Below are 12771 nucleotides of genomic sequence, written 5' to 3' on the forward strand. Positions count from 1 at the left end.
AGAACCTGGTTTGTCTAGTTTGTCTGTTATTTATAGAAAATACTTAGATCTACATACTTCAATTAGTGGTTTTTAAGTACAAGTTGCTCATCAATGTCTGTTTATAAGATAATTATGGTAAGCTTAAGAGTCTGACTTTTTAAGTCAAGTAAAAAATGACACCTTAGAAAATAGAAATTTTATTTTTATCTTAAAGCAAGTTCAGTTTAGAGGTGTCTGTTTACAAACTTTCTTCATTTAATTGGTTTTCTTAATATGAAAAGTATTTCCAGAACTAATTAAAATTTCATTCTAATGAATATTCAAGAAGAAAATACGTTATCTTCCCAGTACAGTATATAGATTTTTAAATCATCCTTAGAAGTGATTATATTAATTTACATTCTTCCAAAGTCATGCGTTGTTAGTGATGCCAAGTGGGTTGTTTGCTTCCTCCCAGGCCATGATCGAAGAGGCCATCACCAGAGCAGAATCGTTCTCCGTTATGTACACGCCATTTGCAACAAAAATCAAAGCTGATAAAGTAGAAAAAGTAAAAGAAGTTTTCACAAAAACTCACCCTGCGTATATGGAATATATCTACACAGGTAAGATTCACTATCTTCAACTTATCAGCGGATACTTTATTTTTATTGAAACAAATAGAGAACCATTTCCCGCTTTATTTATCTGTTGTTTCAGTTTTAGGGGTATGGTGTTTTAATCTGAGGAGTATAAATGGGAAGGCTTTAAGCAGGTCTAGCCCTGGGGGTCTACTGCAGCATTTCCTGTACCACCACGTTTCTGTATTTTAAAGGGAGGGATGAAACTTAGGCATGCTAAGATTTTTTAAAATAAAGGAATAACCTTTGGTAAAAAATAGCACCTTTTCCCATATTCTTCATCAGTAAACTAGATGATTATAGTCTTTTCTTGAGGATGCTTTTTTTCCCAGTGCCTGCTCCTGCTATTTCTGTTTTCTTTCCTTCATCTGTCTCACACCCGAGACCGCCCTCCTTCCCTACGTGCTTGGATCACTGGGGTCCAGATGAGACGGGATGTGGGTAGCCGAGTGGACAGAGGAAACAAGCCTGCCATTACTGCCTTTTCCTCTTTTTGTGTTTGGAAGCCATTTGCTTTTATTCATTCATTCAAAAATACCTTTTTACTATCTACTACATATCAAGTGTTATTCTGAATTACAACATGGATTTTCTTTTACTAAATTAATAGTTCTTTACAACAATGACCATGTTAAGCAAAATTTCTAAATGTGTATGCCTAATATCACACCCTCTTGTTAATGCCCCTTCATATCTTTTCTCGGGGCTTCGAGGCCCAGTCCCTGATTTATATGATAAATAATGTACTCCATTAGTGATCACTTTTAATACGCCTTGCACTCTACATTCATTATCTCTTGGTACTCCCGTAACTTTTGAAGTGAGTAAGATGATTCTCATTAAGAGACAAGAAAACAACAATCAGAGAAAACAAATAGCTTTTTCAAAGATTAAACCCATGTCTTTGCCATCGAGCCACATTATTTCCACCTGAAAGGAGCAAAAATAAAATAGAAGCATTAAAATTAGGTCCCATAGAGTCCATTTTTTTCCTACTGTACTTCAAGCTCTTCAAAAGAAATGTAGTAAGTAAATCTAACCAGTGGTGATTAAATAGTGACTCCCTAGGGAACAATGAGAATTTGAGGGCAGAGAAAGGGAAGAGAAGCATGCTATGCACGCTGTCATGACCGTGGTTGCTTCTTTACTTCATGTGAGCATTGTGCAACGGGGCAGAGAAAAATGTTTTAGAACTTACATTCTTTTGTTAATAGTTGTAAGTCATTTATTATTTTATTATGGATAACTTAACGGGGCTTGGGGGAGCATTAATGGCAAACAAAAGTCATGTCCATCTAGTGTCGTGGAAAATGAATCAGATTCAGCTGTTTCCGTTTCACTCTCAGCACCATTGGTAATGAGGAGAGAGGCTCACTGAGGACACCACCAGTGTGCCGGTCCTCTACTGGTAGAATGAGTTTAGTTACAGTTAACTTACTTCACAGAGAAGGCATGAAGATTAATTGATACTTAGGAAGCACTGTTGTTACTGATAGTTTAAAAACAATAATAACATTAATGAGTCAGATTCCTGTCTCATGTAACTCTATCAAACCTGTTATCAAGATGAATTATGATCTGTTGCAAGATGACTCATGCTGAAGGGTATTATACTTGGGAAGAGAAGATAATGAGAAGTTATTAATGAATGTTTCTATTATTTTATAACTACTAATTGCTGGAGTTTGACAGCTCTATGTAAGAACTTAGAAAAGACACAGCTTCTAGAGAAAGAAAGGGAAATAGAAAAGGCAATCTAGACTTTTAAATTTGGGGGGGCCTGGTTAGGTTCTTTGCTCTATAGAACCTGCTCTTTGGCTAAGAAGGCTATTGCATTGATGACATGACTGGCCTCTGTTGCAAATAATTAAAGCATCCTCCCCAGAGCCATTGCTGGAATGATGGTGAAATCAGTGTTGGTAACGGTATGTGTGCAGTCTTAGTAGAATGGCTTCTTTTCCCCCAGGTAATTCCAAGGTGAATTAAGGTACAAAGCGCAAGAAGAGGAAAGGTGAGGTGCTATCTTTAGCATCTGGATATCTCCCACAGGTGGTGCAGAGTGGCAGTTACGGCAGGTATTTTTTAGCCAAAGGCAATAGATAGAAAGTGAGTCTCACAAGGGCCTGGAAGAGGAACTGCCTTGTTCTGTTGGCCCTGCCCCCCAAAACAAGATTTTCCTTCTATCCATCTTGTAGATAGAATTTAAGAAATTTCTATCCTGTCAAAAATTTATTCAGGTATATATTTCAAAAAATAGTCACGTAGTGGGTGTGACTGGACAAGCACATGGCAGATATTTAAAACGTAAGACTCTTTTTCTTTTACCTATATGTGTTCATCTTTGGTCTTCCCAGATATATTCTATCTCATCCTGTGCAATCATTTAGTCTCTCTTCAGTTAACTGTCTAATCAAATTTATTAGCTTTCTTCCCCCTGGAAGGGGCATTTTCTTCTCCCCCTGGTCTGGTTTCAGCGTTCACAGGACTCAAATGTACCCAGTGTTCAAGGGGGGCAGTGGGCATGTGAGGAAAGAATCCCCTTTGGAAGTCAGGTGCAGGTTGATTCAGCTGCACGGCTAGTGCAACTGGAGATCTGTTGGCTTGAGCAGAGCCAATGATGGGCTCATTTATGTGGCCTATTAGATGACTCAAGGGCACCTATGGGAGTTTGCCATGCTTCCTCGTGGTGTAGATGCTTCTTTATATATACAGCAACCACCCCTATGGCTCCAGTTGGCCCAATTTAGAGCCACTCTCTGATATCTCTCTTTGCCGGAATGCTGACTTGTGAACCCAGTCTCCTTCTGAGTCTTATTCTAGAAATCCCCTCTACTCCACTAGAGACTGGAAGTAGTCTCAGCCCTCTCTCCAGCTTGCTAGGTTATTCTGCGATTTCTCTTCCCCTTTTCTCTATGCACCAGAATCCCAAGATCCTCTGGACAAGAAGAGGTTCTACAGTGAAGAAGGGTGGTTTGTTCATCTATTCATACATTTATCAAACATATGTTCCAGACACTATTCTAGGTAGTGCTAGAATATACCTCTTCCTGAGAAAAGATCTGACCTTATTAACTTAAACTGCAGGGCAAATATTTGACTATATCTTCTAGGTGATATTTTCAATTTCAACTAAGTTTTAATTGTGCAGTGAAAGGCTGCTACTAATTAAAAGAATGATGTAGGAGAAAAGAGAGAAGGTTGGACTTTGGAAATAGAAGTCCCTGCCACCAAAAGTAGCAAAATAGTGACTAGTTGTTTACCAAACTATTTTTCCCCTAATGCATGCAACTAGAATATATTTGAGCTTCCCTTACAGTTATGTGAGGCTTATGGCTGAATAATGGCCAGTGGAATGTGGACAGAAATAACATATGCCACATCCAGGCCTGGCCCGTAACACCCTACCTTACAGGACTCTCCCTAGCCACTGACTAGGGGATAGGACAATGAAACTAAAGAAGCCACAACACAAAAGAAGCTTGGATCCCTGAATGACCACGTGGAAGGTCACCCATTGAATACCCACATGAGCGAAATTGTCTTTGATCACTGAGATTTGGGGGTTGTTTGTTAATTCAGGTAGCTTTAATCTAACTAGTGCACTGCTTTACATCACAACAAGTAAGCAGCTTACTACACCTTCTGCAGTGTACACAATGAATTCATGTGAATTCAGGGACTGAGTAAATACACTTCCATATGCCAGCAATTCGATTCTCAGAAACACTGCGTTTGTGCCCATTCTCTTCTACTTCATATTCACGCATCCTTCTGTAGACAACTATAGGTGGGTGCTCTTATATTCATGTGTTTGTACCCACCCCCAAAATAACATTTCCGGAGAGACACTGATGCCCCATAAAAGATACACCACCACTGGGTAGTTTTCATTGCAGCAAGAGAAATTGAGGCCATAGTAGGAATTTCTAAATTAGAGAGTTCATCTAAATAGTCATAGTCTCTATAATATCGTATAGATATAATATTACACCTGTAATAACAGATGAAGGTCGAAATCTCTGTACCTCACACATCTTGGACGACAAGTCAACCTATCAAAGTTTTCCTGGATAAGTAGCTATTATCATTAAAACTTGGAGACTAACACATTTAATTCTCCCAGCAGGGGCTGGCAGACAAATCTCCAACCCAGAAACTCGGCCAAACTCCAGGTCACCTTCATCAAGCCTAGATAGCACTGAATTCATTACTCCTCGGTCACGTGACAGTGCGATGAGCCCAGCAATAGCTGGCAGAGGCAGTAGTGCTGAGCAGAAAGAGAACTCACGAAAGAGGTCCCCCCCAGCAGTGTGTTCTCGCTAGCCAGCCGCCAGTTCATTTACCCTCGTCAGGAATTTTCATCTGAAAAGCAGATTCAAAGGGGAAAAAAGCTATAAAAATAATTCACTTTTAAATGTGTAAGCCCAAACTATGTTAATTTAATTAAATAGACCAGCTAAATTAGTGATTTATTAGGAGAAAAACCCACTTCAGGTAGCGCTAGGATTCTATTGTCTTTATAACCTCTGTGAGGGTGAGCAGGGAGGGTTGAAATTCAAATCTGCCTCGTGGGACCACCAGGCTTGTACATTCCCAGGGACTTACTGTGCATCTTTGGCTATTTGGGGACTATGGCAAGACTCACTAAAATCTTAAATCCATCTTATAATAGAGCTGTATTTCATTATGTTTCATGGAGAAAAAAATTACTGAATTTTTAGCACTGTAGCTATTCATTTTTCTTATTTAAGGAAAAATCCAGTTTGATTCATGCAGAGTAGTCAGGGTATATAAAACAAATAATAATTCACCAGCCCCAGAATTATTATATTTTCATTTATAAAGATTTTGCTTGAGATTCCTATTCATATATTCCAATGAAATAATGCAATTCTGTATAATACTTATTCTTGCATGGTTGTATTTTAATAATAATAAAGTAATACAATAAGCATATCCTGTCTCCTCCTGATGAAAATGTCAAGATTTATTGGCAAAATAAATAAATATTCAGTAATGGATTTGTGGTTAGTAATGTTTAATAGAAAAGTTTTCTGGATAAGATATCAATTACTTTAACACTTAGGTGGATAGAGTCATATTTTGTCTTTCCAATGTAATTTAACTCCCAAGAGTGAATTTGTATGTTCAGAGAAATAATATATTGTTTTAAAATAGACCTTTAAAAATTGCTTTTCACTGAAATTTATAACCTTGTTCTTGTTCAGTCATCATTTACCAGTAAGGCTAATACGTTCTTATGCTCTCTAAAAGATGAGGTTAAAATTTCTCATTTTATTCTTTCTTCTTTAAAATATTATAATTTTATCATGATCAAGAGTTTTCAAGATCAGACTGTTTTCCTCCTTATGTGTTGCTTTCTCAAATGGAAGAGGTTATAAAATTAAAGAAACTACATCCCCAATATTATTATGAAAATGTTATAGCCAGATTGGTTATAAAGACGATAAATCATCTCATATTTGCACCACTGAATTCTTGTTAAAAACAGAGGATCATTCCCAAAGTAACAAAACCCTTCACATACGGAGTTTAAGTTTCTATTCTTGAACTATGGAGGTGTTGGTCTTCTCAATGGGAAATGTGGTATTCCGGCACTGCTCTATCTTACGAAAATAAACACTCCCCAGCGAGCAGCTCACTGGTCCTTTGCAGCAGCCGGTCCCAGCACTGTCTGCCTCAGGTCCCCGTCATCTCGTGTCTCTCACCTTTGATCGATTTCCTCCTGGACCTCCCTGACACTGTCACACATCCTGCTTCACATGTTTTCTTTTGTGATCTGACTGAAGACAGGCAGGGTTGTGTTTTGAAAATACAAGTCAATAATCCAAAAACTAGTTGAAGTAATATAAATTTTAATGTAGCCTTTCAAGTACAATCACTGGATTGGGGCAAACAGCAGCTGAAATGAGATACGTGCAGGAAGCAGGTATCAGATATTGTACTCAGAATGCTCAGTAAAACCTTGCAATACACACACACACAAATAGCAGTTTCCATCCAAGTCCTCCCTCCCTGTAAGAAATCCAGACACACTCCTCCAATTCACTCCCCCATAAATCAACAGATTAGTGTGGCGGACCCTGGCCAGCAGAGTCCGCCTGTTGGGGCTGACGGTGAGAATTGAATGCACAGGCGACAACAATCCTGTGGAGGAAAAGGGAACGGCATGGCTACTCTCTCAAGGGGAAGGTGTCTATGGATGCCTTGGCCACTCCCTCAAGAGGGGAGCGCCCCGACCCTTGCCTAGGCAGGCTTTTATTGTTTTTCTGGGGTCTTACATCAGAGAAAGATTTATTATCTATTACATAGAATATTACTGTCTACATTTTAGGTGCAATCAAGAAAATGAAAATAACATGCAGAGGGGAATGGCAATGAGCCAATTAGCTCTGTCCTTGGAAAAATTCACACAGGCTTTGGAAATTACCTTGAAGATAGACAATACACATTTGTTGTTTTAGATCAGGATGATGGGGTTTTAGCAAGAGCAAGCCATAACAATCTGTATGCATTTTCTAGGCCTGATTCCCACAGGAAAACTCAGTTTGAAGGTCTGGCTCCTGCCCACCACTTCGCTTCTGTAGGTTGTCCATACAGAGCTAAGTCACATTTGCCAGATCTAAACAAACCAGTCCCCTACAGATTAGTCCCTTTCTAGTGTCAGTCTTGGTAGTTATACAGTTTCTTAGCTTTTTTCATCCATCACCAATTACCCTAGACTGCATTAAAAAAAAAACCTTCATAACCATTTCAAAACAGACAGCTAACTTTAGCAGGTAAAGGAGTAGTGAGGTAAATGTGTTAGGATTTTGTTTTTCTTGAAACATTTACTTATATTGTCTAATGTAGCCACTCTGTAATATTGTAGCCAATCATTAGGTATTCCTATCTAATAAGCCATGCAGCCAAGCATAAAAATCCCTAAAGACTAGGCATCCTACCACAACCACATCAAATACAGAATTAAACTACAAAACAACCATCATTCAGAACTACCTGAAATCTAGCTGAATGAAAGTCCTACAACTAAGGATATAAAGAAGCCACATTGAAAATGGTAAATGGAGCCCTGGCTGGCATAGCTGAGTGGATTGAGCGCAGGCCTGTGAAACAAAGGATCGTGGTTCAATTCCCAGTCAGGGCACATGCCTGAGTTGCAGGCCAGTTCCCAGCAGGGGACACACACGAGGCAACCATACATTAATATTTCTCTCCCTCTCTCCTTCCCTTCCCCTCTAAAGATAAATAAATAAAATCTTTAAAAAAAGAAAATGGTAAATGGGTAGAGATGCAGAATAGGTGGATCCCAAACCCGCATGTGGGGGATAAAAATTGGGAGGGATTTCTCTGCTGCAGTGGTCTTCCCTGAGGAACCAAGGTTCCCCACCTCACACCACACCCCAAGACCAGGGTTCCAGTGTTGAGAAGAGAAGTCTCCAGAGCTTCTGACCATAAAAAGCAGAAGGGGTTGTGGCTGAGGGAAATGGGGAGTTTCTGGAGTCCCAGGCAGTTACTTCTAAAGAGCCCATGCACAAACTTACTCAGACTTACTCCCTCTGAATTCCATCCCTGGGGCAGCAGTTCAAAAGGCACCAGGACTTATGGAGAGGAATTAAATTATCTGATATCAAGGTGAAGTGGAGAGGCAGCTTTCTCCCAGGCAGAAGTGCTGGCAGAGGCCATTGTTCTTTTCCTGAGTCCCCCACCACCAGCCACAGAGCTGGCAGGCAGGTGTCATATTTAAGTCTCCATCTACCCAACTTACACAGTACACCACACCACTGTGATTCCCTGAGACACTACCCTACCAACTCATGGACCCACTCAAGCTGTTTCCAGTGGTTTTTCCACAAAAGTGGCCTATCTTGGTTCATACTTTATTAGACTTTCCTAAAATACCTCAAACAAGAAGCATCTGGCCTTGGAATGCCTCATACCTCTCACTAAGTGGTCCCAGGCCTGGCATTACCAACAGCCAACCTTGGTTTACATCTTGGCTTTTCCTGGCACCTTCAAGCCCAGCACAAGTANTTACACAGTACACCACACCACTGTGATTCCCTGAGACACCACCCTACCAACTCATGGACCCACTCAAGCTGTTTCCAGTGGTTTTTCCACAAAAGTGGCCTATCTTGGTTCATACTTTATTAGACTTTCCTAAAATACCTCAAACAAGAAGCATCTGGCCTTGGAATGCCTCATACCTCTCACTAAGTGGTCCCAGGCCTGGCACTACCAACAGCCAACCTTGGTTTACATCTTGGCTTTTCCTGGCACCTTCAAGCCCTGCACAAGTAGCCGTCATCTGCAGCTCACTTAGTAGCTCATGCCAGATGGCCCCAGGCAGAACACAGGCAGTAACTGACCTTGACTCACCTCTCCTAGAAGGTCCCAGAGCCAGTGCACCTAGTGGACAAGTTCAGACCATGTGAAAATACCACCCAACCACCTCCACAAGAAATACACTCAAGAGGCTAAAGTAAATCCTGATCTGTGGGGTGGACCTTGCACAGCTGATCCTCCATGGTGGTCACAGCCAATCCTTGTAGCTGACTAGCCTGACATGCCAACAGAAATCAAGGCTCAACTATAACAAGATGTTGTACACAGCCCACATGACGGGGTGCTCACATTGGGTGCTCACATTGGGTAAATGGGGAGGCTGTGCCACTGGGCCTTGCAGGACACCTATTACATTAGGCCACTCTACCAAACCCAGGAGATATACCAGCTCTACCTAACACACAGAAACATATATAGACAGGCTGCCAAAATAATGAGAAAATTCTCAATAAAAGAACAGAACAAAACTCCAGAAAAAAAAAACTAAATAAAATAAAGATAAGCAATCTAACAGATCCAGAGTCAAAACACTGGTTATAAGGATGCTCAAGGAATTTAGGGGAGGAATAGATAAACTTAGAATTTCAACAGCATAAGAAAGGACATAGAAACTATAATAAGAACCAGTCCAAAACGAACGATATACTAACTGAAATGAAGAATGTTTTATAGGGCATCAGCAGTAAAATAGATGAAGTTTGGGAATTAAAACAGCAATCTGGAATATAAGGAAGAAAAAAATGAACCAGACAACAAAAAGGACAAAGAATACCAAAAAAATAAAATAAAATAAACCTAATGTAAGGAATCTCTGAGACAACTTTTAGTGTATAAACATTTGCATCATGGGGTGCCGGAAGGAGAAGAGAAAGGGAGGATGTCAAAGCAGAGGGGATGGGGAACATCTATAATAGTGAAAACAATAAAAAAAAGAAGGAAAATTGAAAACCTATTAAAAAATAATGTCAGAAAACTCCCTTAACCTGGTGAAGAAAATAGAAATACAAGTCCAGGGAGTGCAAAGTCCCAAACAAGGTGAATCCAAAGAGGTTCAAATCACAATACATCATAACTAAATTGCTAAAAGTTAAAGACAGAGAGAATCTTAAAAGTGACAAAAGTAAAGCGGGTAGTTACCTACAAGGAAGCTCCCACAAGATGGTCAGCTGATTTCTCACCAGAAACTTTACAAGCCAGAAAAAATTAGCAAGAAGTATTCAAAGTTATGAAAAACAAAGGACATACAACCAAGATTAACCAGCAAAGCTAGCATTTAGAATCGAAGGACATATTAAGAGTTTCCCAAACAAGAAAAAGCTAGAGTTCATCATCACCAAACCAGTATTATATGAAATGTTAAGAGCCTTCTTTAAGAAGAAGAAAAACCTTTTTTAAGAGATAAAAAATATGAACAATAAAATGGCAATAAATGTACAGAGTCTGGCACAAATAACATCCCTTTTTATTACAAGATCTTTTATTGTGAAATCATAATCAAAGAATGCAATCCTGTAGCATAACAACATCACACTCAAGCACACCATAAGACATTTTAAGTGAAACATTCAAATTAAAACTGTAAATTATTATACCCATATTATTACTCTATCAACCACACTTAAGCAGGCATTACTTCTGCCAGACCCTGTACATCTACCAACTATTGAATCTGAAAAACAAAATGAATGGTCAAACAGAACAGAAATAGATTAATAGATAAATAGAATATTTTAACAGTTGCCAGATGGGAAGAGGGTTGGGGAGTTGGGTAAAAGATGTAAAGGAACTAAGAAGTACAACTTGGTACTAATGGAGATTACTACCAATTTAGTAGCGGAGATTACTAAAGTAATTACTTATCTACTGGAGAATAATGGAGTAATAGTCATGGGGATGTAAAGTACAGCACAGGGAATATAGTCAATAACATTCTAGCAACTATGTATGGTGTCGCAGGGGTACAAGATTTACTGGGATAATCACTTAGTAATTTATATTAGTGCCTAATCACTGGGGTGTATTCCTGAAACTAATGTAATATTGTAATGTCAACAGTGATTGAAAAATAAAATATGATTACTTTTAAAAAAATTATAATAAGTAAAAAAAAACTACAAGACACTCATGTAAAACAATGTCTCTACTTTCTCAGCTTTAAATTCTCCAGTGGATTTTGCACAGAATTAGACACTTCTATTTTGTAGTGTTATCCTTTTTTAAATTTAGTTTTGCATATTTAGCTTTTGAGTCCTTTGTACTTCTGCTTTAATACTTGGCTTGCACTTAGTTTACACCTTAGTAGTATTTCTTAATGACCCTGTGGTCGGTCCACAGATGATCACTGAGTTTCACATCTAAAGCAGAGTCTCATCCAAGCATTTGCATTTTTTCTTTAATTCTTAAAAACATTTTGCTGCGAAATATTACACATATAAAAATACATAAAACAAACACACATGTTAACTAATTATGACAGAACAACCATCAGGTCAAAAAATAAAACTTTACACACTCTCCATATATCCTCAATTGGCCTCTTCCCCATTCAAAGCCATTCCCTGTCTCCACCAAAGTGATTACTGTCCTGATTATTAGGATAAGGACTTCCTTTCTTTTCTTTATAGAGTTATTACCTACCTATGCATTTCTAGGCTCTGAATTTTAATTCTCCTACTTTGAAACATTGTATATATGAAATCACACAGTTACATCTGGCTCTTATTGCTCAATCTTTCGCTTAGGAAATTCATCCATGTTGCACAAAGCTTTAGGTTTTAGTTGGTTCATTTTTATTGCTATGTAATATTCCATTATGTGAATAGTCCAGAATTTATATATGTATTCCACTAGATATAAACATTTGAGCTATTTCTAGTTAGTGGCTGTTATTAAAAAATGCTATTATGAACATTCTTACATATATGTTTTGCATTAAACAATATATGTGGAAGTAAAATTGTTGAATCATATAATACAAATATGTATATATCTATATATATACCTATATGGTATGTATGGTACATATATACCTATATATATGTAGTGCCAGGTGCTATATATATACCCATAAGGTATATACGTAGGTATATACATATTCATATTATATGATTCAGCAATTTTACTTGAGCAATGTATATATACATATTATATGTATATATTTGCCCATACTTGTTATTTTGTTTTGTTTTTAATAGCCATCCTAACGGATGAGAAGTAGTGTCTCATTGTGGTTTTGATTTGAATTTCTTCATGATTAGTGATGTTGAGCATTTTTTATGTACTTATTGGCCATTTGCATATCTTCTTCGAAGAAATGTCTATTCAAATATTTTCCCACATTTTAAATTGCGCTATTTTGTTGTTGTTGTTGCTGTTGTTATTGAGTTATAGGGGTTCTTTATGTATTCTGGACATTAACTCCTTGTCAGATATATGATTTGCAAATATTTTCTCCCATTTCATTGCTCGCTTTCTCACTCTGTTAACGGTGTCATTTGATGCACAAGTTTTAAATTTCGATGACATCCAATATATCTATTTTTTCCTCTTGATTTGTGTGCTTTTGCTGTCCTGCTCAAAAATCATTGCCAATTCCAATGTAATATAGTTTTTCATCTGCATATTCTTCTAAAATGTTATTAGTTTTAGCTCTTATATTTGTTTATTTTGAGTGAACTTGTATATATAGTGTGAGGTACATCTCTAACTCCATTGTTTTACACATGGATATACAGTTTTCCCAGAGTCACTTGTTGTACGGACTGGTCATTGTCAGATGCAGGTTTTTTATATGCCTATT

The 12771-nt window shown here is 38.1% G+C and overlaps 1 protein-coding gene across 1 annotated transcript in view; it reads left to right on the plus strand.

Moving 5' to 3' along the window:
• SPATA16 (spermatogenesis associated 16) overlaps positions 1-12771 on the plus strand; it is a 190560-nt gene that overhangs the window by 139883 nt on the left and 37906 nt on the right. Inside the window, exon 5 of the mRNA XM_037046707.1 lies at positions 440-587. Coding sequence (XP_036902602.1) covers positions 440-587 — 148 coding nt within the window. The remainder of the gene's footprint in view (positions 1-439; positions 588-12771) is intronic.

Source organism: Sturnira hondurensis, unplaced genomic scaffold (genome assembly GCF_014824575.4).
Source record: "Sturnira hondurensis isolate 20B ecotype Veracruz unplaced genomic scaffold, ASM1482457v3 Scaffold0005279, whole genome shotgun sequence".
In the NCBI taxonomy this organism is placed as follows: Eukaryota; Metazoa; Chordata; class Mammalia; order Chiroptera; family Phyllostomidae; genus Sturnira; species Sturnira hondurensis.